The 27719-nt window shown below is 41.8% G+C and overlaps 1 protein-coding gene and 1 long non-coding RNA gene across 5 annotated transcripts in view; one reads left to right on the top strand and one right to left on the bottom strand.

Annotated features, from left to right (window-relative positions):
* Positions 1 to 27719, bottom strand: part of ARMH3 (armadillo like helical domain containing 3) — a 126763-nt gene that overhangs the window by 96445 nt on the left and 2599 nt on the right. For 2 of the 4 annotated variants that reach the window (XM_081863976.1, XM_081863974.1), the window contains exons 2-13: positions 22726 to 22837; positions 22213 to 22269; positions 21924 to 22070; positions 21352 to 21459; positions 19271 to 19363; positions 18082 to 18156; positions 15732 to 15818; positions 6071 to 6127; positions 5232 to 5275; positions 4528 to 4588; positions 4212 to 4258; positions 2978 to 3053 (exon numbers count right to left, since the gene is read on the bottom strand). In XM_081863976.1, the coding sequence (XP_081720102.1) occupies positions 2978 to 3053; positions 4212 to 4258; positions 4528 to 4588; positions 5232 to 5275; positions 6071 to 6127; positions 15732 to 15818; positions 18082 to 18156; positions 19271 to 19363; positions 21352 to 21459; positions 21924 to 22070; positions 22213 to 22269; positions 22726 to 22827 (954 nt within the window). In that variant the 5' untranslated portion in view covers positions 22828 to 22837. Of the gene's footprint in view, positions 1 to 2977; positions 3054 to 4211; positions 4259 to 4527; positions 4589 to 5231; positions 5276 to 6070; positions 6128 to 15731; positions 15819 to 18081; positions 18157 to 19270; positions 19364 to 21351; positions 21460 to 21923; positions 22071 to 22212; positions 22270 to 22725; positions 22838 to 26228; positions 26348 to 27719 lie in introns of those variants that run through there. The other 2 variants (XM_081863973.1, XM_081863975.1) reach the window with 2 other exon arrangements.
* LOC309342991 lies at positions 2955 to 27136 on the top strand. The gene is made up of 3 exons (XR_014157054.1): positions 2955 to 3066; positions 23157 to 23232; positions 26304 to 27136. It is a non-coding gene; the product is annotated as an uncharacterized lncRNA (long non-coding RNA).

The following is a 27719-nucleotide window of genomic DNA, read 5'->3' on the forward strand; positions in this document are numbered from 1 at the left end:
GTGCATGGTACAACAACTCCCCAATAGCTAGACCAACATATATCCTCCCTGTTTAGCTCTGCTCTATAGTCTCCAGCCTGTGCACATATACAGTATGAGCAAAACAACTTAAACACATGTGAATTACACAAATTTTAGCTGTGGTTCCAATACCAGCAAACACACATGAAAAGTAACACACACAGACACACCCAATTGATGCAAACTTAATTAAATAAAATACCACTACATTTACTGCACTCCAGAACAGAAGCCAATCCTGCAAGAACTGCACAAGCAGAAAAATTAAAACTCAGCTTTTCACAAAAGCCAACATGCAGAAGCCAAAACATATGCAGCTCTAGAGAAGATTACAAGAGCCCAAACCAAGGAGCAGTGATGACTGGAAATGCCACAGCCATGCCAGTAACCTTTAAATGGTTAAGGGGTGATATGATAGCCATGTTCAAATATATAAAAGGATGTCACATAGAGGAGGGAGAAAGGTTGTTTTCTGCTGCTCCAGAGAAGCGGACACGGAGCAATGGTTCCAAACTACAAGAAAGAAGATTCCACCTAAACATTAGGAAGAACTTCCTGACAGTAAGAGCTGTTCGACAGTGGAATTTGCTGCCAAGGAGAGTGGTGGAGTCTCCTTCTTTGGAGGTCTTTAAGCAGAGGCTTGACAACCATATGTCAGGAGTGCTCTGATGGTGTTTCCTGCTTGGCAGGGGGTTGGACTCGATGGCCCTTGTGGTCTCTTCCAACTCTATGATTCTATGATTCTATGAAATCAGGTGAGAGGGCAGAAGGTTGATTAAATAAAAAAGAATGGCCAGAGATTGAAAGCAACATTCAAAAGACCTTATGAGTAGGAAAAAAGTATAGAGCAGTTTTCGACTCAGAACAATTTAATACCCTTAAATCTAGGGGACCAAAGCTATTTCTGCCTTCCCAGGCCCAACTGAGCTAAAGCTTTCTTGTTTCAGGACTAGCTATCCTTGCCTGCAGAGTGTTGATTCCCACCAATGTACACTTAACCTGAGGAAGACTAGGATAAAAGAAGAGCCATTTGGTATGCAAATACTGCACAAACAACCCTCCAGTTTTAAACTAGCTTGAAGCATCCTTCCTCACTTGGTAGTCGCCAGGGACCTATCACATCTTGCTTCAGTAACAAATTTGCTTTCAGTAAGAAACTAGTCTGAATCTCACCCTCAGGGCTCAGAGTCCATACAGTACTCAGATTGGGGGGGGGGGGGGTAACAGAAAGAAACAAATAAGCACTGTGCATTTGTTCCCTAAGCCATCAAAAAACCATCTTTAGACCCGGCCAGTATGGCCAACTATCGCCCAGTCTCAAATCTTCCATTCTTGGGCAAGGTAATTGAGCGCGTGGTTGCTGAACAACTCCAGGCACGCCTGGAGGATGCGGACCATTTGGATCCCTTCCAATCGGGATTCAGGCCTCATCATGGGACTGAAACTGCCTTGGTCGCGCTGGTTGATGATCTCCGGCGGGCTAGGGACAAAGGTGAGAGCTGTTTCCTAGTTCTGCTGGATCTCTCAGCGGCCTTTGATACAATCGACCATAACATCCTTCTGGACCGTCTAGAGGGGCTGGGAGCTGGGGGCACTGTTATACAGTGGTTTCGCTCCTTCCTCCTGGGCCGTGTTCAGAAAGTGGTGGTGGGGGATGAGTATTCAGACCCCTGAGACCTCACTTGTGGGGTGCCTCAGGGTTCCGTCCTCTCCCCCATGCTTTTTAACATCTATATGAAGCCGCTGGGAGAGATCATCAGGGGGTTTGGACTGGGTGTCCATCAATATGCAGATGATACCCAGCTCTACCTCTCTTTCAAATCAGAACCAGTGAAGGCGGTGAAGGTCCTGTGTGAGTGCCTGGAGGCGGTTGGAGGATGGATGGCGGCTAATGGATTGAGGTTGAATCCTGACAAGACAGAAGTACTGTTTTTGGGGGACAGGTGGCGGGCTGGTGTGGAGGACTCCCTGGTCCTGAATGGGGTAACTGTGCCCCTGAAGGACCAGGTGCGCAGCCTGGGAGTCATTTTGGACTCACAGCTGTCCATGGAGGCGCAGGTCAATTCTGTATCCAGGGCAGCTGTCTACCAACTCCACCTGGTACGCAGGCTGAGACCCTACCTGCCCGCGGACTGTCTCGCCAGAGTGGTGCATGCTCTAGTTATCTCCCGCTTGGACTACTGCAATGCGCTCTACGTGGGGCTACCTTTGAAGGTGACTCGGAAACTACAACTAATCCAGAATGCGGCAGCTAGACTGGTGACTGGGGGCAGCCGCCGAGACCACATAACACCGGTCTTGAAAGACCTACATTGGCTCCCAGTACGTTTCCGAGCACAATTCAAAGTGCTGGTGTTGACCTTTAAAGCCCTAAACGGCCTCGGCCCAGTATACCTGAAGGAGCGTCTCCACCCCCATCGTTCTGCCCGGACGCTGAGGTCCAGCGCCGAGGGCCTTCTGGCGGTTCCCTCATTACGAGAAGCAAAGCTACAGGGAACCAGGCAGAGGGCCTTCTCGGTAGTGGCACCCGCCTTGTGGAACGCCCTCCCATCAGATGTCAAAGCGATAAATAACTACCTGACATTCAGAAGACATCTTAAGGCAGCCCTGTTCAGGGAAGTTTTTAATCTGTGATATTTTAGTGTATTTCTGGTTTTTATGGAAGCCGCCCAGAGTGGCTGGGGAAACCCAGCCAGATGGGCGGGGTACAAATAATAAATTATTATTATTATTATTATTATTATTATTATTATTATTATTATTATTATTATTATTATCAAATTCAGAAGAAAGCCTGCTTCTTGTGGCAGACCACCAAGTAAACAAACCATTGTGGCAGAACACCACATCTGACAAAAGGCAGGAAGAGCTCCAAGGTCCATTGGCACAGCTATCTCCAGCATGCTGAAACTATTTTAGTTTGCATTCCAATCCAGAAAAAGGAATTTCATCCCACCTGTGCCAACACAGTGATGAAGTTTCGGTTCAAGTGAACAGCTTCATAAAGAGCCAAAAGGATAGCCTCATTGGTTCTACAAAAAGAATGTAAGAGAAAAAGATGTGCTGCAGTAAATGAGTGTAAAATAATGGGTCACTTCCCCCACCCTTACTACCCAGCAACTTTGGATACCCAGAATGATAAACAAAGACATATTTATATTATAAAGCTGGGTCCCTCAAATACCCACCCCCTCACACACATAAACAAATCTCACTACAGCCAGCCAAAGACAACCAACCTCTCTTACCACCAAGGAAGCATAACAAGCGAATAGAAAGAGAATCCACACAAGTGACGCTGACACAAAACCGCACACATACACTAAGTAGAATAATAGAAGCATCGCCACCCCACCCCACCCCACAAACCATTCCCCCCTCCCCCTCTTTTCTTCCCAGTCTAATACTGCATGCAACACTAATGTATCACAACAAATGTAACTGATCTGTAGAAAACACAACTTGAAAAAATGTATTTTTGTAATCTAAGAAATCTTTAATGAAAATTATTTTTAAAAGAAAAAAAAGCTGGGTCCCTGCAGGGTATTCCACGCCCCCCCCCGACTTCCAAACCCACTAGACACCTAGCAAAAATCTACACATACCCCATATGCATTGATAGAAGGTAACTTTTACTTTATACAAATGTAGTCGTCCACCCCAATTTATTGCAGCACTTAACATTTATTTATTGCACTTCACATATAGCACCCTGCTCTAGTTATCCCCAGCCCCAAATAAGAAGGAAGGAATATTAAGGACAAAGGAAAGATCATAGCATCTACAACCAACTGGTCAACTTGAAGCACATAGGGTAGCTATGGCCCCAGAAGGTTGCAGGCATCAACAATGTTTTTGTTTGCTTGACTGTGGCAAAATTTCTGATGTGGTCATCAGTGCCAAATACATGGATATCCAAATGCCATGTATGGTAACTCCTCCTTCCTATTTGCCCCCATTTCCATTCCAGTTTCAGTGCGTAAGAATAGAAATGCTATACCCTAACCATCTGACTAAAGCTTCTGCTAATTCACTCATGTACCAGACTGCCTGCTGCCATCTCTAGTACTGGCTGCTGAGCTAGAGTTAAATTTCTCTTGCTTTATATTTTTAAGTTAAATGTCAGCAATGGATAGCATTTTATACTCCTCAATCAAAACAGCAAATTGCTATCTGCTGGGTGCACTTACTGAACGGAGATTTTCTCATCTGCATCAGCTATGAACATGCTGCCCACCTGTGGAAATAAGCAATATTGCACAGCATTAGGATCTATAGAAATTTTCCCTCAAGCTGAGCAGGCACACAATTCTTAAAGTAAAATGGGCACTATATATTTTCAGGGGAGCCAGAGTCATAGCCTAATGTAGCATATATAAGAAAATCATTTTCATTTTCTTTTACAAGCATTGGACTGGGCCCCTGGCACAGCAAACACTGACCAGCAAAACACACACACACACACACACACACACACACACACACACACACACACACACCCCTTACCATGTTAGTCAACGCTGAGAAAAAGCCACTCTGGTGTTCTTCTTCCTTGTCTTTATACTGCCTAAAAAAAAGGGCAGCAACAGATAGATCAAGCCATGATGCTGCCAACCTAGGTGTGCAAAAAAGATTTGACTCAAATTCTTAACAGTATTTAAAGAAAAGAGGAATAGTCAGCTTTCGCCCACTTCCTATTTTCAAAGGGTGCCTTCCAACTCTACAATTCTATTATTCTAAGTAACTGATCCCACATCAGAGCTCATATGTGGACATTAGATGAGGTGAATAACAAAGTTGATCCACTCTAATCATTTCTATAAGGTTAGATATTTGTTTATTTCAAAAGTCCTATAACCAAAATAGATTTTCTGTCAGAAGCAATACACAGCAATTCACTTAGCCTTCTATCAGTGGTGGAGCAGAAGATGTTACAGACAGTTCACAAAAAGGTACAGCCAATGGCAATTAAAGGAAGAAGAAAGTAAATGCAATCCTGGCAGTTCCCCTGTGAAACCAAACCTCTACTACGCAAGGCCAAAAACAGATTTACTGATTGGAATGACAGCAGGAATACAACTTCTCAAAGATCTAGACATTTTCAGGCAGCCGAAGCAAGCAGCTGACAGGCACATCAGCAAGTTTTCTCAGAAGGGGATGTTAACTGCTTTTGCTGCTGTAAAAAAAAGATATGCCTTAACTTGACTTACCGGTTGTATTCTGATAAAGCCTGAGCAACTACAAGACCCATTCCCTGTAAAAACAAAGCAAGATGTTGAGTTCTACTCCCTACAGTTACAGCCACACAGCAAGTGCAGAACAGAGACAGAGCCCTTTGCCCCCCAAAAGCTTATTCTCCAAATTACCCCCAATAATTTATAGCACTAGATCCATATAAGCTACAGGGATCAGGCTTCTGTCATTATCTGACAAGGTCATACTGCATGTCCCTCTCGATGTAAGACTCATTTCAAGTAAGCTAGTCTTTTGCAGTGGTAAGAATATCAGATTAGGACTGGAAGGCCCAGGTTCAAATCACTATGCAACCTTGAAGCTCACTGGGGGGCAACAGCACTCCCCTCCCCCCGGGCTTAATTTATTTTACAGGTTGCCGAAGGTATAAAATTATGGTGGGAAGAGAGCTATGTATGCTGCCTTGGGTACTCTGGAAGAAAGGCAAGATATGAAAATAATGGAACTAAAATTCTGTATTACCAGTTCTATAGGTGGAGGCAAAAGCTATGTCCCCAAATTAGGACTATACCCTTTGGCAGGAAAAACATGTGGAGGCTTCACATTGCTACAGATCCCATTAATTTCTCATTCAAATATTTTTTTGTTTCTTCATTAAATATTTTATTGCATTACTTATATCATAGATTTATTCCTCTCTCATACACTGTGGAATACTTCAGTCATGATCATGGAAATCAGAGCTTCTGAAAATGTCTTGGGATTTTAAAAAAATTAATTCAGTTCAGCTCCTTGTTGTATTCCTAGTCCTCTGGATAATGTGCAATACTCACAGCACTTAATCCATCATACTCACATTGAGGGTGGCCTCATCATCTATGATGGACAGCTTCACTATATAAGGATTCACAGACTGTAGTGGGAAGAAGGAAAGTCATGGGTTATCATGGGTTAGCTTAGTGACTCAGCAAAGCCAACACAGCTTCATGAAAAGGTCTTGCCCGTCTTATGATGCCAGGGGACACACGTGCCTGTCAATTTAAACCACGAGACTCTAGGTCCACTCCTCCTTTCAGTGCAGTAGCCTCACATACAAATGAGAGCCCCTCCAAGATACTGAGAGTCATGGTCACGTTTTACACATTAGCCTTCATTATTTCAACGGTTAGGGAAACAGTAAACAAGCCAATATATTCAATACTGCATCCATCTAGTGCCAGTGTCCATCAGTATAGCAGTTTTCTATGCTCCTGGTTGAACAGCGTTCTAAATAAAGAGGTACCCATGTCTCATACATACATACCCACCATGCAACACTCATTATAGAGAGTGTCTAGCACAGACTGGTTCATATATGAGAGATAGACCAGCGCAGACTGAAACATCTGGGACCAAAGGAATTGCAATCCCATTAACAACAACCTTATGCTCACAGCTTTAGTTTAGTTCAGTGATTATTATCAGTGCCTAAACGGAGCCAAATACTGGGAAGGGAAAAGCAACAATTCAAGAAAAATTGCCATTACAGGATGGTAATGCAAAATACAGAGAAGCATCTGTCATCTTAAGGACAGATAAATTCAGTGTGCTATGAGCTTTTGAAGGCATATACCTACTTTATCAGATACAAGGACAGGGATAACCAAAAGTTAGCAGACTAAGAGTCAAGCTAGACGTCTTACAGTACACCCTGTACATATCTACTCAAAATAAAGTCTCAATGAATTCAATGACACTTGCTCCTACTAAGTGTGTATAGGAAAAGCTTTACCTACTTCATATCTGTGTGTTCTGACAGCTGTTACAACACAGCAGGAATAAAAAAATGGAATTTTCTTTACACATATGCACACACAAATTTAAATATGTTAAATCTATTGTAAGCCACTCTGACAGTCATTGACTGGAGGAACAGCAACATCTAAGTCCCCAAATAACTGACATCTTTCAGACTTTTCTGAAATCCTTGTGTATGAACCAAAGGCTTTCTTCACTCAGGAGCAGTTCAAAGGACAGAAGTCAAGACACTGGGTATTTTGTGAAACGATTAAAAAATAGTTATTATTGGCATCCTTGAAGTGAAGACCCTCCCCTTAGATATGAGTGCCTTGGCACATTTCAAGTGCCTTTTCTTCAGTCATGCATAACAGCAACTCAGAACCACCCTAGTAATGTCAGGATCACACCACCACTGAACCAGACACACAGTTTACAATCTATGCACAACATTACAGATGTTCAGTTTAGTACAGTGGACGCTCGGGTTGCAAACGTGATCTGTGCGGGAGGCACATTTGCAACCCGCAGCAATTGCAACCTGCAGCGCCGTGTCTGCGCACGCGTGGGTCGCAATTCAACGCTTCTGTGCATGCACAACTGCCGAAACCCGGAAGTAACCCATTCCTGTACTTCCGGGTTCGGCGCAGTGCACAACCCGAAAACACGCAACCTGAAGCATCTGTAACCCGAGGTATGACTGCACTTTTACTTTAAAAATATAAATGATGTTTTCTCACAAGTAAAAGCGCTTAGGACCAGGGCAGCAGAAGGAAACACAATGCTATTCCTGTAGTCATGATGGTGTCATGAGTTAAGTACATTTAAAATGAGAAACTGCACATACTCAAGAGGATTTCTTTGTTATTTATCAGAGTCAGTAGGGTTTCGGCTCTAATAGATCAAGAATGTAAGTGCACAGGGGTGAAGAGGGAGTGCACCTGCCTTCCCGGCTATGTGCGTTTTATTTTCTCTGTTGATTCTCTTCCTCCTCTTTTCCTGGGGAGGCCATGGAATTCTTGGTTGCAATACTTTGCAGTTTGGAAAAACTTAACTCTTGCCTAACTCCAACTCAGTCCCACATGAGTCATGTGTAATCCATGAGGAAAGGTAGAAAAGTATTTTTAAAAGAAGAAGAAAAGGCTAATATGGACTGGTATCTTGTAACATAAACCCCAGCAGAGCATAATGCCCCCAGCTCTGCATCACAAGAACACTTAAAATGGAGGGAGAGATGAGAACATTCCTCACAAATTTAAACTTAGGAAAGGAAGGGGAGAACAAAAAAAACAACCCCTAATCTGTGGAAAGTGTGCTTCCTGAATGTATATTCCAAACATGGCACTGCTATCTGCAGCAAGAGATTAACAATATGCAGCTGAACCTGTTCATTTATTTGGTGTATAATCATTTTAAAAAAACAACCTTTTCATCTCCCAGGGCAGAATTAATAAACAGAATAGCTTTGCCCCCAGGCCTCTGCACTTTCAGATCTTTTCTTTTACACAATCTTTACGACTGTTCAATGTACTGAAGGCCTTTGACCTTTCTACATAGTTACCTTGATTAGATGAGGAGATAGCTTTGAAGACACTAAGATAAACAGAGCTTTGTTTCACCTAAAAGGGCTATTTGGTCCTGCACCATAATTTCCCATTACCACTTTGGGTGCAAGGGCCTGCCACAGCAAGGAGATTGTATCAGTGAGGTCTCTAATACCCCCAAGGCCTAAGCTTTCTACAAGAACAGTCACACCTTGTTCTGCATCTTCCTTTACTTATTGCAAAACACAGTTATTCTTTTGGAACGACTTTACCCAGTTCTCTGGTGAATCTTGGTTGTCCTTCAATTCCACAGCTATGAATGTTAGTTAGGCTCTTGTACAGTTCTCAGCACACAATCATCCCATTCCTGACTTTAGAAATTCCTCTAAAAGAGAAAAGGCACTGCAAGGTTTCTGAAGTGATCTCCACAGGATATGGTATGAAGGGACAGATGGCTACTACCTTGCCCAAGCTAACCAACTTTGGGTCCGGTCACCACTGTGTTTTTTGTGATGGTCATGGATTTTTAGGACTAGAAGTGGAACTTCAAGCACATTGCATTTTGTGCAGCTACAGAGTTACCCAGAACAGGGGCTCAGCCTCTCACCCCCAGTTCTCACCAGAAGCATCACGCCACCTGGTGGTGCTTGCATTGCAGTAACTGCAGTGATTAAAAGATATCACTATGGCTATTATTTAGCCATCTTAAATCGACTCAGCATTTTTCTGAGCTAGCATATTAACATTTTAAAACTGGCAACATGGGTTATTTTTTTAAAAGGACATGAGCTTAAATACAGTGGTACCTCTAGTTATGAACTTAATTCGTTCCAGAGGTCTGTTCTTAACCTGAAACTGTTCTTAACTAGAGGCATGCTTTTGCTAATGGGGCCTCTTGCTGCCACTGCGCTGCCGGCACACCATTTCCGTTCTCATCCTGGGGCAAAGTTCTCAACTCAAGGTAACTCTTCCAGGTTAGTGGAGTTTGTAACCTGAAGCGTTTGTAACCTGAGTCATTGGTAACTTGAGGTACCACTGTAATGTTAAAGCTTTACTCAGTTACATGCAGTGTACATATTGTTATCATAAAAATTTTAAACAGATTTCATAGATGTAGGCAGTTTTAATTCTATCAAGGTCTAATTATATTTTAATGAGTATTTTAATGATTTATTCTTCTTTTTTAGCAGTTCCTACTTTTTATCTGTAAGCTGCCTTGAGTCCCAACAATGAAAAAGGCAAGGTATAAATAAATATATTATAATAGTAGTAATTATAATAAGATTCCAAACAATAAAAGTAACCAAACTGTCACAAATAAGGTTAAACAAAAAAGCAATTAGTTTTACTTCATATTAAAACTGTATCAGTTTAACAAACGTGCTTTGTTCTGGTTACCAAACCATAGTAAGGAGGTTCCATTCCCTCCTTTCCCCAATACACACCCTGCCAAATCTGGATTATTCTTATTGCTTGTAGGCAGGAGTGGGGAGCACAACATGAAACCAGGCTAAGGCTGCAAAGCCTACACCAGCTTATATGGGAGTCATGCATACATACAGACATGTATACAATTGTGGGATACTTAATTTTCTAAAACCTAACTGCCTATATGCACACATCTTCAACATTTCCCTCACTAGAATATCACGATTTATGAGATTCTGAAAGAAATCATGATCTAAAATTGACTGCCATTCTGATTACTATGCCTTAAACCAATTCTGATATCACACTAGAAAGCTTAAGTATGGTACCATGAGGTGTTAAAATTGTCAAACTATGGGTTTTGAACTAGTTATGGCCATGGTTCCACCTTCAGAAGCCACTGCAGTCAAGGACTGGAGGACTGGCTGTACAGAAGCAGCTTGCCTGTATAATTTTTAAAGTTCAAATCATGTCCTGGGTTCTGCATTATGGTTAGCGCTGCAAACCACAGTCTGGGTGGGGTTTGAAATGAGACCTTCCACAAAACAAGCTGAACAGACTTTGTTACAGCAGGCGTGGGTAACCTCCTGCCTGCAGACCAAGCCACAGCCACCTGCCCTATACCTGCCGTATATGGCGTCAGGCATGGGACAGGGAAAAATCTATTTATTTTTTTAAAAAAAATAATTTTTATTAATTTTACAACATAAACAAAAAACAGACAAACATAACACGACTTCCCCAAACCTCCCCTTCACTGCATCCTTATTTTAAAATTTTTTAGCAATCCTTCATCCCTTTTTATATTTAATTCTCTTTAAAGCTTTTTTTTAAATTTCAATTTTTACAGCTGTAATTCTTTATATCCAATCCCTTGACATCTTAACATTCCGAAATTTTACAACAATTTTTAAGATAGATTTTGAATTTTTTCCAGTCTTCTTCCACTGTCTCTCTCCTCTGGTCACGGATTCTGCCGGTCATCTCTGCCAGTCCCATAAATTCAGTCACCTTGGTCTGCCATTCTTCCAGAGTAGGTAATTCTTTAGTCTTCCAATACTTCGCCAAAAGAATTCTTGCTGCTGTTGTTGCGTACATAAAGAATGTTCTATCTTTCTTTGGAACCATTTGGCCTACCATGCCCAAGAGAAAAGCCTCTGGTTTCTTTACAAATGTCCACTTAAGGATTTTCTTAATTTCGGACAGGGAAAAATCTAGTTCCAAAAGGAGGTTTGCAAACACCACCAATCAGTTGACCCACAGTGCCTGCAAACCCCTATGCAAAGTACTGAGCAAGATTGCCCTTTGAAAGGGACATTAAAGTCATAAGATTCCTGAGGGGAAAGTGATTGGCCGATGGGTGGCTCCAGCCACCTGTCAAACGTGGCCCATGAGGGTGGGGGAGAAAACAATCTCAACCCCCACCTGCCCAATCAGATCCTGTTCTCCACCTCTGTGTCAGAGATCGCAAAAGGAGGATAATTTGATTCATGCCTAGCCTTAACATGCCATATCCGGATTATAGATAAGTGTTTGTTTCATTCTATTATATTGTTTTTCACTTTAAACATACACGTATTTATAGAGATTTACATGTTCTGCCTTAGGATTCAACAGACAGCAGTACCCACCTCTCAGTTTAAGATTATGAAATTACTTGTTTTTATGCTTCCAGAAAGCTTTATGCTTAGGTGTTGGCAACTGGATATCAAAGGGCTCTAAACTAGAGAGGAAATGAATCTATAGATTTAGGAAAGCCCTACCCACTGCTAAATTGCTGCAGTTCATGGAGTCACCTGGGAATAAGAAAGCCATTGGAGGTAGTAATCAGGGCAATGGACTGAAATTCTATGCTGGAAGGAGCACTGTCTATAAATCAGAGTAATGATTTTGCAATAAAAAAAAAAGGTGAACCTGGATAAGAAATAAAGACATCAGCAAATATTCTGCTAATCTTGAAGCACATTTAAAACCATGTTTTTGTAAGCAACACTAGAGGGGTTGTTTTTTTTAATAGACAAGCATTAAAGTCATAAGCAACAAATACGCTCTCAATGCAATTAGATTTCCTTAACTTAATGGAACAATTTAGCAGCCCACGAGGCTCTGGGGGGAAAAAGAGTATGACCAGCAACAGTGTGGTTGAAATGAAAAGATTCTCACAGCTTACATAAAAAACAGGAAAATCCCCCACACCCTCCAACAGAAGATTTGCAATGTTGGAGGCATGACACAAATACATGCAATTCTAATGTCTCTCCAGACTGACCAGGAATAATCTACTATTTTATCAAATCATACTAACTGCTTTATACAGCACCACATACATATAAATTCTCTCAGCTGTAATACAAAGCCAAGACAACCCCTAGGAGAAAAATTAAGCCTTATGCAAGCCTATTTTCCCCAGGAGGGACTTCCAAATGACTTTATCTGAAACAGACTACTCCAGTTGACCCTCATCTAATAGCAGCAAAACAATAACCTTTTCTTTCTCTGAGGATATTTCCACTGACCTAAGTTTGCTTTTAGATTTGGAAATGCTATTAGCATTGTTTCTGTGTTTCTGACTGAAGTATGCACTAACATCCCAAAGGGACTACAGAAATATGAAACCACCTGATACATCTTGTTTCCACATCCAGAAATTATGGATTTCAGCATCTATTAGCTAACTGTGAGATCAAATCCTGCAGACTAGGCAAAATGATAGAAGCCATAATAAAAATACTGTGCCTCATGCAAACTGGAGAAAATAACAAGTAATTGGAAAGCATCAGAAACGCATGCACACTATCCCCTCAAGGAACTGTGTGCTACGTAACATACCAGGTCATCCACTAATCACATGGCCATCAATTCTATCAAGGGTGTTAATAGTCTAACAGGATACCCAGTTAGCTGCCAAATCATACACATTATGGGGTCTGGAAACCTAAACTAGAAACTCCCACTTTTTTAAGACTTGCAAACTTTAACTTGCAAACACCACAGTTGTTCCCATACTAAAAATATGTACTTTATAGAACAGCTTTCCTTGTACTTATAAGCAAAGAACTGTAGGATTATTTCTAAACACATACACAAAGTACACTGGAAACACAGAGATACTACTAAAATGGATACAGTACAAAACTTTTCATCTGGATGTAAGCAGGACACAATTTTTCAACATGCTCTACCTCACATTCTAGCGCACCAGGACAAGAGTTGATAATTCCACTCACTATCCTCACCTGGTGAGTGCAACAACTACCAGCTTTCCTCCCAACCTTGTAACTAGAATGCAACTGTGCCAACAATCCCTACCTACCTCTCTTACTACAAGGTTGAGAGAAAGGCTGCTGCTTATTTCGTTGTTGTATTTCTGAGGCACCTCAGGAGAAAAAGTCCCAGAACTCCACTCCAGCTTGAAACCCATGAGAGAGAGATGGGGACTGTCCTGCAGCTATACTGTTTCCCAGGAAGAAAGAAGTTGGAGAAAACCAATGGGGCTCCTTTTCACAATGCACTTTCAAGGCACTTGGAGCATAGTGGAAATGCAGCACAATTGCAGAAACAATCTGCCACCCTAAGAGAGTGGAATTGTTCCTGGTCGTGCATGATGCTTTCAAGGACAGGAATCTTCCCCTTGGAAAAGGGACAGAGTCCTGGCAACCACCATTTTTTAATTGACAACTAACGCCAAACAAACTTTGTAAACCCCTACGGCAAGGGTGCCCAAACTTTTTTTCTAAGAGGGCCAGATTTGATGAACTGAACATGCGTGAGGGCCGACCAAAGTTGTAAAATTGTTGAGCTTTTTTTGGGATTTTACCCCAGGAAATAAACTGCCACAGGGACTGGATTAAATTGACCGTTGAGCCGGATTTAATATCACGAGATAGGCTTTGGGAAAAACTAAGCACCTCAAACATAGACAGACATCTACTGTGTCTCATCCGCAGTTTATACGAAAACACTCAGGTCCGGGTTAGGTGTGACTGACAGGGCCATTTATCCAAGGAAATCCAAACCTACTGTGGAGTTAAACAAGGCTGTGTCCATGCACCTACTTTATTCAACTTCTATATTAACTCCTTAGTAGGAAACATGGAGAAGAAAATGCCCACCCCCCTAAATTGGCTGGTACACCCCTCCCGGTTCTCTCATATGTGGATGATGCATTTCTAATTTTCTTCTCCTGTGTAGGCCTAAGAAAACTTATAAGATCTCCCACTGTTTATTGTAATGCCATACAATTAACAATTAACTATAGCAAATCGAAAGTTATTGTGTTCTCTAAAAAAAGAATGAGATACAAATGGAGAATTGACAATCGACCTATTGAACAGGTATCATCTTTTAAATACCTGGGTTTAACCTTCCAGGAAAAGGGCCCGTGGCATTATCAGGTTAAAAATACTATTGTAAATGCCCAAAGATCTACCAAAGCTATTATAACATTTTTCTATGGAAAAGGGGACCAATATATTCCGGCAGCCTCCCAGGTCTTTGCTGCAAAAATATTAACACAACTGACATATGGCTCTCAGATCTGCAGCTTCTTAAACCTTGTTGCTCCCTTAAGAATCATTCCAAACTAAGTTGTATCACTGCCTGGCTAGGGATCCCTTCTTGTGTGTCTAACATAGCTGTCCACCTGGAAGTCGGGCAAATCACTGTTGGCACTCATATATGGAATCTGAAGATCCATTACTGTTTAAAATGTATCTTTTTCCCTGTTGGGTTGGCACCTTTAACCCTACTGGATTCCTACCAATCCAAATGGAAAGCTACACTGCATGAAAAGCTAAGAGGCTTGGGGTTTTCCCCACAGGCCCTGATAGCAGTAGGTTATGAGAAAGCTAGAGCAATAATCCGCCAACAATTTGGGATGTGGAAGTGCAATGCCACGTGAGCGAGACCCAGCAATAAAAGATAATGGGAGAGGATTTACCCCAGCAAATTATTTGTCAAAATTACAAACACCTAAATACAGACAGTCATTTACCCTCGCAAGATTCAACGTGCTGCCATCTGCCTTATTGCAGGACAGATTCGAGGGTAAACCATACGCGGAATGAGTCGGCCCCTGTGGCTTGATGGAGGTAGAAACTGTCTCTCATGCCTTCTTACAGTGCCATTTCTACGGGGATATACGCTCAGTATTTATTACCCCTGCTATGCAAAAATCTCCGAATGATTCCAAACTTCAATGTCTAAAATCCCTGGCAGAGGAAAAGGATCCCGATATCACATTAAGGGTAGCCAAATTCTGTACAATTGCCATAAAACTTAGGTATCAAGCCTTAAATGACAATTTTAGGTTATATGTTAATAACTAAGTTTTAATTTACAGTGGTACCTCGGGTTACATACGCTTCAGGTTACAGACTCTGCTAGCCCAGAAATAGTGCTTCAGGTTAAGAACTTTGCTTCAGGATGAGAACAGAAATTGTGCTCCGGCGGCGCAGCAGCAGCAGGAGGCCCCATTAGCTAAAGTGGTGCTTCAGGTTAAGAACAGTTTCAGGTTAAGTACGGACCTCCAGAACGAATTAAGTACTTAACCCGAGGTACCACTGTATATATTTTTAAACTGTTGCTATATCTGTATTGTCCCTGTTATACCTAATTGCAAATTCAAATGTATTCCTATTGTCTTTTATGACTTCCTTGATATTGTATGTGGGCTGGAACTGGTCTGTGACCAAAATAATAAAATTCATTCAGACTTTGGACATGCGTGCCCTAGGGGTAAGGTACACGTTTTCCACATGAATTACTCACCTCATATTTTCTGTAGTTTACTAATAAGGCAAGCAGGACAACAGCTTCATAACCATGTTCCCTGCGACTGGGGAGACTGGAGAGGATCTAAAATCAAGAAAAGGAATAACTTAGATTAACTACGGTTCTATGCTGCAAAGAACAAAGTGATTCTAGACACCTGAACTAAAAAGATGTAGATAAACAACAGGCAAACAGACCCAAAGTCTGTTTCCAAAATGAACCCATACAACTTTAAAAAGGCCTTGACAATCCCCATTTGTATAGAGCAAATTCAAACGAAAATTTTACCTTGAAGAGAATCAGCACAGGGAATGAATAGCTGGGTACAGACTTAAGCTGACTGCACTAAAAAAAATTACTTGTCATAGCTTATTAGAGAATTAGGTTCACAGTGCCAGATTTATAAAAGATCTGAATGAAATCTTCTAATATGTATACACTGACCGAAACAAAAACAGAAAGACTAAAGCAAGAGAGACATTAACATGCTACTTGGCATTCATCTTAAGTTTTCATTTAAGCAACATCACAGGAACTATAATAATAATAATAATAATAATAATAATAATAATAATAATAATAATAATAATAATTTATTATTTGTACCCCGCCCATCTGGCTGGGTTTCCCCAGCCACTCTGGGCGGCTTCCAACAGAGATAAAAAATACACTAAAATGTCACATATTAAAAACTTCCCTGAACAGGGCGGCCTTCAGATGTCTTCTGAATGTCAGGTAGTTGTCCATCGCCTTGACATCCGATGGGAGGGCATTCCACAGGGCGGGCGCCACCACCGAGAAGGCCCTCTGCTGGTTCCCTGCAACTTGGCCTCTCGCAGTGAGGGAACCGCCAGAAGGCCCTCTGAGCTGGACCTCAGTGTCCGGGCAGAACGATGGGAGAGGAGACGCTCCTTCAGATATACTGGACCGAGGCCATTTAGGGCTTTAAAGGTCAGCACCAACACTTTGAATTGTGCTCGGAAACGTACTGGGAGCCAATGTAGGTCTTTCAAGACCGGTGTTATATGGTCTCGGCGGCCGCTCCCAGTCACCAGTCTAGCTGCCGCATTCTGTATTAGTTGTAGTTTCCGGGTCACCTTCAAAGGTAGCCCCACGTAGAGCGCATTGCAGTAGTCCAAGCGGGAGATAACCAGAGCATGTACCACTCTGGCGAGACAGTCCGCAGGCAGATAGGGTCTCAGCCTACGTACCAGATGGAGCTGGTAAACAGCTGCCCTGGATACAGATTTGACCTGTGCCTCCATGGACAGCTGTGAGTCCAAAATGACTCCCAGGCTGCGCACCTGGTCCTTCAGGGGCACAGTTACCCCATTCAGGACCAGGGAATCCTCCACACCTGCCCGCCTCCTGTCCCCCAAAAACAGTACTTCTGTCTTGTCAGGATTCAACCTCAATCTGTTAGCCGCCATCCATCCTCCAACCGCTTCCAGACACTCACACAGGACCTTTACCGCCTTCACTGGTTCTGATTTAAAAGAGAGGTAGAGCTGGGTATCATCTGCATACTGATGAACACCCAGCCCAAACCTCCTGATGATCCCTCCCAGCGGCTGCATGTAGATGTTGAAAAGCATGGGGGAGAGGACAGAACCCTGAGGCACCCCACAAGTGAGCGGCCAGGGGTCTGAACACTCATCCCCCCCCCCCCACTTTCTGAACACGGCCCAGGAGGAAGGAGCGGAACCACTGTATGACAGTGCCCCCAGCTCCCAGCCCCTGAAGACGGTCCAGAAGGATGTCATGGTCGATGGTATCAAACGCCGCTGAGAGATCCAGCAGAACTAGGAAACAGCTCTCACCTTTGTCCCTAGCCCGCCGGAGATCATCAACCAGTGCGACCAAGGCAGTTTCAGTCCCATGATGAGGCCTGAATCCCGACTGGAAGGGATCCAAATGGTCCGCTTCTTCCAGGCGTGCCTGGAGTTGTTCAGCAACCACTCGCTCAATCACCTTGCCCAAGAATGGGAGGTTTGAGACTGGGCGATAATTGGCCATTGTGGCCGCATCTAAAGATGGTTTTTTAAGAAGCGGTTTAATAACCGCCTCTTTCAGCGGGTCTGGGAAGGCTCCCTCACGGAGGGAAGCATTCACCACCCCACGAAGCGCATCGCCCAGTCCTTCCCGGCTAGCTTTTATAAGCCAGGATGGGCAAGGATCCAGGAGACAGGTGGTTGGCTTCACTCGTCCAAGCAGCCTGTCCACATCCTCGGAGGTAACAGATTGAAATTGATCCCACACAACTTGACTGCACTATTTATAGCTATGAAGAATGGAAAATTTAACTGCCCAGAGATTTGTGTGTTTTTTTAGGGGGGGAGGAACTTACCTGTAAGATAGCTTCAAAGATGCTGTTAATCATCACATACTCCAGAATTGTGTTTTGACTGATGTTATCTGTCACCTGAATTGAGAATCAAAGGGTGGTGGTTGTTTTAAAGAAGTTTCTGGAAGTGACAACAAACTTAAAACATGCTCTTATCTACTACTACCCTTGCAAAATTACTTAACTGCACCCACCACTCCACAGTATTTTTGTTGTCTCCTGTTTCAAGAAGCAGTGCTCTCAATTACTGAAACTCTCCTATATTCTGTGTAATGAAGCCCATTCTTTGTGGGTTCTAGGCATATGTACTAGGGCTACAGTGAAGTTACTGATTTTGGTATCCACTTTAATGATTTTACTCAGTACAATATTAATGCTATCTTATCACTTATATAATTTCCCCTGAACCATTTTGTTCTGGGCTATCTTCTATCCTTATGGGTGCTTTCTAAATATTGCTAGTAATAAAATCAGTATTTTCAACACCAGAAGATTCATCACAATGCTTCTTGCTACATTCCTACCATTGAGCTCTGGATAGAGGGAAGCTGAAAATCTGTGTTAGAAAATATGGCTTAGGCTAGAGACTCTTGAAACTTAACACTTTACTTGGCAGAGCTTTAGGGATTTGCTTGAGGTACAGAAGCTCACATACTTCCATTAATTATGGGTTGGCCTACCTCTCACCCTGCCCTCAGGGTGATTTTCCTTGTTTATTATTAGCTATTGGGAAAAGTTGTAGGATAGGATAGACAAGACAGACATTTGTAAAGAAAAAAAAAACAATACAAACTTGCAACAAAAGAAACCAATTCCTCACAGGTAGACATCAGCAACAAATACAAAACTCTCTGTAAATTAGTAAATCTTCCCTAAAATAATTAAGGGTATCATCAAACTTCCCTCCATGAGATGCATACGCTGAACAATCTTAAAACAGGGTCTACACATAAGAGTACATTCCTGCCTGTGACAGGAAAAGAGGTTTCACATTAAATGTACTAACACAATACTTATATCCAATACTGTAATTTAGACAGCAGCCATCTCTATAACAGGAATACTGATCAACTGGAATTGAAAGTTCCTCTGCCTTAGAAATTAAGAATTCCTTGCTAATTCACAAATAACAATTTCCAAGTTTTGAAAGTGCATGCTTTTTATAGTTGACTCTCTATTGTCTATTACTTACAGTCACCAAACAGAGTAATAGCTTCAGGCACAAATTCTTGAGACTTTCAGAGCCTTCTGCACATAGCAGAGCATCCAGACTCTCCATCAGATTCTAGAGGGGGGAAAGTTACTATGAACCACAGCATATCCATTGCTTCTCACAGCCCCCCCAACGGATGCTGTACCCGATACAGTACTAGGAACATAGGACGCTGCTTTAGCCTGAGTGAGACTACAGGCCCATATAGCCAGTGGCGTAGCGTGGGTTGTCAGCACCCGGGGCAAGGCAAGTTAATTTGCGCCCCCTAACCCATGGATTTGCGCCCCCTAACCCGTGGATTTGCGCCCCCTAACCATAACCCCCATATGTTGCGCCCGGTGCGGCCGGCCCCCCCTGCACCCCCCACGCTACGCCACTGCATATAGCTCAGTCTTGTCTACACCAGGGGTTGTCAACCTGGTCCCTACTGCCCACTAGTGGGCATTTCAGGATTCTAGGAGGGTGGTAGGGGGTTCTACGGCACAAGCCGAATCGTCCTTCCATCGAGCACTGGTGGGTGGTAAGGAAATTTTAACATCAAGAAAGATGCATTAGTGGGTGGTAGGTATAAAAAGGTTGACTACCCCTGGTCTACACTGACTAGCAATGGCTCTCCAGGACTTCAAGAAGGGGACATTCCTAGCCCTACCTGGATATGTCAGGGATCGAATTTAGGACCACCTACATGCAAGGCAGATGCTCTGCCACTGAGCTATGGCCCTTCCCCACAGAGTTTAATCATGACCCTTAATGGGAAGGATCTATATCAGTAAAATTCTAGGTCAGGAATGAGGAACCTTTGGATCTCTGAATATGGTTGACTTCAAATGCCCATCAGCCTCAGCCAGCATGGCTAAGGTAAGAGATGATGGAAGTTGCAGTCCAACATCTGTAGGACCACAGGTTCTCCAACTCTGGTCTAAATGAAGCTGCCTTGAATACATACTATTATGTCTGGTCCCCTCTGTAATGGCTTTACAAAAGCTAATAAAAGCTGTCCATTTAAAGAATGTTATTTGTTTGTAGACTGCTCTTTTACTTGTATTTGTTTTCATCTGATACTTTGGAATAACTTCTACTCTGCTGCTGGTCTTGGTGTTTTAAAATTCTTAACTTTTCTTTTGGTGTTTTAAAATTCTTAACTTTTATTTTGCTAAATCGTGTTTTGATTTTGTTGTTAGCTGCCTAGAGTTTTTTTGGGGGGGATTTGTGTACAAATGTCTTTAATAAATAAATCTGTTTAACTACTTCCATCTCTAGAAGGTATTCTTAAAAGGTATTCTGTCCCATCATCTAAAACATAAATATTACCAAATATACATTTCCCAAGGCAGATAACCACAACAAATAAAAGCAACAGTTCTGCCTAAAACTGTGCTTCATCAAATCAAACCACACAGTGTGGATGGTGACACACAATTTTGTTCCCTCAGAATCTCAGCTGATTTCACAAAAGGAAATAAAAATGTACGCCCAGATGGTTGCACAGAGTAGCCTGAGAGTGAAGTGCCAGTGCTCGCATGAAGGATCCTTGAGTGGGGTTTCCTTGCACTAATCTGATTATGCTGTAATTCTCAAGCAAGGTGCTATTATACTGTAATTAGCCTTGCTTCCTTATGGAGCTAATTCCCCCCACACAAAAGAAAACCCAGCTGTGATACATTTAGTTATGAAGCATTTTAAAGGATTTCTATTTTTGCCCTCTAGTTGCAAATCACAGCCTCATTATAGATATTTATACAGTGTCTAAAAGTCAACACATCATTTGTGCAAAAAGCACTATATGCCATTATTTCTTCTCTGTTACCAGTATTCAGAGGACAAAGAAAGCTAGCAGAAATATAAGCAACGCATGAGGTTGCATGCAGATATCAACTATATTTGAAATGAGACTGTCCATACCTTGGCCAGGACCTTTAATACTATGGGAGACACTGTAACCAATATATTTAACAATGGATTAACATGTCTTTTCCACAAGCACACCATTGCCTCTTATTGCAGTCTCCCTAACCCTCACCTGCAGCACTTTCTTTTATTGCACTCTAGCTAGCCCTCACCTTCATACACAGTTCAGCCTTGTCAAAACCCATTAACATGTTGATGATGTCAAAGCCAGATGTGGATTTGTTCTTCTGATGAACTCCACGGATCAGTGCACACAGCGTCTGTGTTGGAAAGAGAAAAACACTAGAACTGTGAGAAAGCTTTCAGTGCACCAAAGGCCTATTATTATATGCCCTAGACCCTTACAGCTGTATTTTGGGAAGATGTTTACTTTGATTTAGTATAACACAGCGGATTCATATTACATAGTCTTCACTCTCTTCCATGTCCATGCAGGCTGCATTTTTAGTATGCTTGCCTGTTTTGGAACTTGAAATATGCTTACATAGATTCATTCTCAATTACTCTCCTGACTGCCAACAAAGTAGCAAAGAAGAAAAACCATTTTATTATTATATAAATGCTAACGAAGGGGATTTTTGGTCTAGCACACTGAACTGACATGTATCTTAGTCAATCTTAATGGGAATTGGACTCTTTCCTTCATCAACACTGATACAACTGTCATTAGCTGCCTGTTCCTGGGTTTAGCTCCACTGAAGACACAAAATGTAGAGTACAGCACCTGTAATGCATTGACCACTCTGATAGGATGTTCTTCTCCCAAAGCCCGGATGCAGCGCTGGAACAAACAGTTAATATTATCTTTTATCTTCATCAGCTCTTCACCATCTAGAGACTCCAGCTTCCCTTCCAGGTACTCCAAGTTCACCTGTCAAGACAAAGGGAAGAGGGAAAAGCCAATTCATGGAGTCACTGAGGACATGGCGAAAGGTGGAAAATTGCTACATAGATGAGTAAACATGAAGAGATTATTAGAAGACAGTGGATGTTTTTGATCTTTGGTATATTACCTTCATGAGGAAGAGCTCCTCCCAAAACCGAGGACTGCATTTACTGGGATCTTCTGTCTGAAAGAGAACGCAATTCCTGTTACAATGGCCACTGTGGATACAAAATATGGATGTCCTTATAGCAATATTATAACCATTCTAGGTTCAGGAAAACAGGAAACAGCATGCAGAAATGGGCCCTGAGACACACCATATATTCTTCCGCAGTTTATCAATGGTAGAGCCTGCAGAGGTAATTCTAAATGAGGAAATCTCCTGCTGTACAGATATACTCACCTCAAAGCAGGAAAGTAAAAGCATACCCAGAGGCAGAATTCACTGCATTCCCCTTCTCATTCTTAATACTAGATACTACTAATACTAAACTAAGAGACGAAACCAGAGATAATGCAATAAGGCACAGCTCTAGGGCAACCTGTGTTACACTTCCCAATGGGACTACTTCAGCATAGTAAAATGTATACTGCAGCTGAACAAAATGCCACAATGAGGAGAGCAAAGTCCAATCCTTACCGTAAAGATCTCATCATACATTAGCACAACCTTCTCTTTCAAGGGTTTCTTACTAGCTGAAGATTTCCGGAGCAATCCGCCTTTCTTCTCAGCTTGCGCCATGGCTTACAATCTATGGATAGAGAGACATGCCACATTTCAGAGAAGCTCTCTCAAGATTAATTTCCACAGCATTCACACGTTTCCAGGTTATGCTCTGCTTTAAAAAAAATTTTAGAGCTTACAAGGCACTTTATAGCTATTAACTACATTACAACCATCTTAATTTCCTCTGGGCTGCTTCACACATATTTTTTCTACATAGGAGAAAAATGTACAAAAAATAAGTTTAATAAAATGCAAGTGTACATTTGTCCAAATGTGCATAATACAAAATAGATTTGCACATGATTTTTTTATATGCAATGGTTTTCTTCTTATACCTGCTGCAGGAATCATTTCACTTCAGGTATTCTGGACAGAATGCGAAAGTGTGGAGCATGGAAGATTACAGATTCATTTAAAAAGGTGAGGAACTGGAGAGAAAGTCTTGTCAAAAGTAATCCAACAAATATCTGGCTAAGCCAGAGTCCCAAACAGGAAACCCCAAGCAGGAAGTATAAATTTAGCACCTAAGAAAGTAGAAATTGGTCTACTGAATACTATAGTTGTATCAGAAGTCCTGCTAAATTAGGAATCTTGCAACACAACTTCACACCAATCTTATACACACAAAAATCTGTACCTGTTAATATAAAAATGCAGTGCACACAAGCCACAGATACACATTTAGAAATATATTATGTAGATACATACTCCAGGCAGTTAGCATTGACTGAAATTCTAAACATGTACAATTGATGATAAGCACACCTTTGTTTAACATAGGAATTGGCCCAAAGGAATATTTTCTATTCAACAACTATTCTCTACCATTATTGAAAAGTTTGCTTTCCTCTTGTGAGCAAGAAGTCACAAAGAAAGTGTCACACTGCCCTACAATCCCATAGCCTACATATACTTTGCAAAAGTCTCCTTTCCTGGGGTAAACTACCAGCCCCCACCCCAATACTAGGATTACTGGATTTAAAGCAACTAGCATCTGTGCTGACATAGACTTATAGAGGTAAAGCAGAAGCTGGGGCATATGGCAGTTCCATTTAGGCACAATAAATAATGCACAGAGCAGCACAAACATGGTAGCACATCTGCAATGCCTAAAGAGCTCCTCATGTCAATTGTTTACAATAGAGAGAAAATACCACAACTTTCTCCTTCATGAGCACTTCCAGTGACTGACATATATTAGCTTCAGCCTACCACACAGAGATTTATCTTCTGCAAACATCAGACATATGAAGCAGGTCATATAGCAGGACATTTCTTCCACACATTTGTCTGGTCTAAAGGGGCAGGTGCAGAAACATTCACCATTGTTACCTTTGGAACACAATGCCAATCTCTAGCAGGTAGTGCAATGTACTACTGGCATCACCTTCTTGTAATTTTCTGTGTTGTATTTAATTAACTTTTATTCCGAGTAGATGCATTGAAGTTAATGGACCTAAGTCAGCCATGGTCACTAATTTCAAGGGGTCTACTCTGAATACAAGTTGGTTGAATATGACCCAGAAAGTTGTAGGAAGGCGATACCAGTAGCACAACATTCTGTTTGTCAGACTCAAAGATTTTTGCGACAAAAATCATAAAGTCGGAGCAAGATCAATAGGACACACTTATGTCCATATACTCTACCGGGAATACAACTAATCACACCATGTCACCACTACTAAAACAACAAGCCATACTTCTGGTTCAAAGTTATTTCATGCGGTTAAAGAACATCCTTGTACACCTAGTCAAGAGTAACAGATTTCAGTTCTTGTGTTGGGTGCCCAGGAAAGCAAAATATTCTACATCCCTTTGTAAAGTGAGAGCAAAGAAGCTACAGACAGATAACACAATCATGCAGATAAGTTCACACTTTCAACAAGGCTAGAACTGGGACACAGGCTGTCCTAAACTAGACAGAGTACACATGCATATGGGAAATTGCTAGAGGCAACAATTAGGACTGTCTCTTCTATCTTACAGCTGCCTACGTTAGAGAATCCAAAGTAACATGTGGAAAGCTGTTAACAAAAAGTATACAAATACCCTCTCATTCTAAAACTTCAAGGGCTTTTTTGGTCTCGTGATCTACAGAAATCACTGGTACAGACCTTCATTCTTCTTCAGTTTTAGAAAAGTAGCTGCTTATTTCAACAAGCTATTACCATGTTTCCAAACAAACACAGCATCATAATTCTAGCAGATTGAAATGCATCCCCAAAGTCTTCAACATCTGAGGGTCCACCAAGGGGCTGAGCAAGAGAGATCAACAGGTGGAATTGGTTATAGCATTCCTCCAGCATCCCAATCCAGAGCAATTTTTTTAAAAGCTTGACCGGGTAGCATGCAATACCCAAGGGTGGGGCAGGGCAGGGAGAGTTATAGTCAGACAGATTCCGATTTTCAAATAATGCCCTAAGTGCTACCAACAAACAGGAGAAGGATATTGTTATGCCCTGGTTGTGAACCTCTCCAACTTCTCTCTCTAGTCACCGGTGACAGCCAGAGACCAGACCCAAAGTAATGTCTGCCACCACAGACTGAAACCCACTGAAGCAATGTCAGAGTACGCAGCTGCTGTGTTCCTGCATCACCACCCCTCTGCTTTCTCCAGCCCCTTCGGCCTGCTGTAACAGGCAGAGAAGAAAAAAGGCAACAGAGCAACAGGGCGTGACACAGAGCAGCTACATACACAGCTGCTGCCAGATACATTAATTTCTCCTTATCTCATATTATGCAGAAAGACTAGAAAAGAAGAAGCGAGATTAAACATTGACTTTTGCAGAGATGACATTAAAATCAGGAAATACTCTATGGCACCATACAATTATATGGTGAAACTGAAATATTTCTAGAAATAGAATTTTCTGTTCTAAACATAATATTTTACAGTGCAATGTTTCCCTGTCATAACTTGCAGTCTCATCCCATGACTGAAACTACGTAAGAAGAACTCTGCTGAGCTTATCTTGTCCACCATTCTGGTCTCAGTAGCCACCAGATGCCAAAGGGAAGCCCCTAGGCAAGGCATGCCTGCAACAGCACTCTCCCATTCCCGGCAAATGATATTCAGAGGCAAGCTCATTTCTTTCTACTGCCAGAGTTTAAAACTGATCTACAAGGGAACAAAATTAAGCCCACAATAACCTCAGAATGGCCTCAGTGCCTATAAATTAAGCCTCTTGCGGCCCCACATCCAGGAATACATTTGCACACCTAGAACTAATTGGAACTAAGGAAACCACTTGTGTGTAAGCAATATAGACTCCAACTGCCTCATATTAAGTTGCAAACACACTCCACAACCAGTGGGGGGTAACATTATTTTATTATCCTGAAACCTACAGCTGAAGTAATGAAGTAGCCAGTTTTGAATTTCAAACTTCTTATCCCGAGAAAGCAAAGCATCTTACCGAAGTTCGTTACAGGTGTGATACAAGTACCTTCCTTAGAATCAGCACTTACAATTTTGATCTTCTTTTCTACAGCTCAGTGTCTAAGAAGTCCCCATGTGAAGCAGCTACTACTTCTGTAATACAAAAAGAAAGGGAGAAAAGGATACAATAAGATCAAGTTTGCAATGCAAGAACCCCTGCTGTCCTGCCATGTTCCGACTCTCAGGTTAAAACCTGCCTGACAATGACTTGATTCACTGCCCAGCAACTTTAGCTCACGTGTTTCAGATCCCTCCACCACAAAAACACCCAACCGACTGATCTTACTAACACAGAGAGGGAAAATACAGAAGCAAAATGAGAAAGGAGAATTAGAGAAGGAAAAATAAAATAGACACTGTTGGCATAACCAACCACAACTACTTCTAGAGAACGGCAGACAAACGGACGGTAACCCATTAAGAGTTACACATATCAGTCACAAATATGCAGTTTTATTTATGATATTTAGAAGCATAATATAAGATGTCCCTCTACATCAGAGCCTCTGAACAGCTTACAAAGGATTCCCAAGAATCCACCCCTTATAGCAGGGGTGGGAAGAGTGTAGACTGGAATCTACTGATAGATCTCTAGACAATTTGCAATACATCAGCAAGCATTCCTGACTCCCAGTTGTTTAAAAATAGCAACAAGATGACTTTTCACACCTAAATTAGGCTGCAGAAATGAAGAACGCTAACCAGGAATGCACTTTTCTGTGAAAGGGTTGTGAGCTTAATTCAGTTATGGTACTGAAAACCAATTCCTGGGCTCAGAATGTACTCAGAGGCACCCTCTTCTTTAATTATAACTGTATGTCTTTTGCTCCTGGCTCTGGTTAATAGATATTGGGACTCTAATAAAGAACAAAGAATATTTGCCAAGTCTGTAGTCTGTCTACTCTTTCCTGTTAGAGCCAATTCTGCTTCGTTCGTACTTGCGGCAAAAGTGTGCCAGGGACTTTCAGGCCAATCAATCTCAATTATAATAAACTAACCATCAACACTGGGACACAAACCTCTAATCAAATTTTGCTATTGGAATGTGAGCTGGTGGGCAATGTTACCTCTTGAACTAGAGAGGTATGGCTCCAAATTCCTACTTAGGCATGAATGCAGATTGTCTTTTAAGTTAACTGTACTCTTACAACTTCAGCTCCCCTTCATTATGTACAAATGTTAATTATTTAAACAAAGCTTCAATGAGAAGTTACAGAAATAAAAACCATGAGGAAATCTTCTAATCTGTGTCAGAGCTACCACAAAATGTAAACCATGGAATCTGTTACCTTTGAATAAATGCTAATACACTTTCAAAGCACAGTGTTGGGATTATGTGAACAGATACTCATTATGATGGGATATAAGGGGTTGCATCGAGTGGAGGCACAAGATGATGATGAAATTACTAATAGTGAAATCAAGTGGGGAATGCCAGGAAAAGTAACAAGAACACAGAGAAATATGA

Source organism: Podarcis erhardii (genome assembly GCF_964252035.2).
Source record: "Podarcis erhardii genome assembly, chromosome: 5".
NCBI lineage: Eukaryota > Metazoa > Chordata > Lepidosauria > Squamata > Lacertidae > Podarcis > Podarcis erhardii.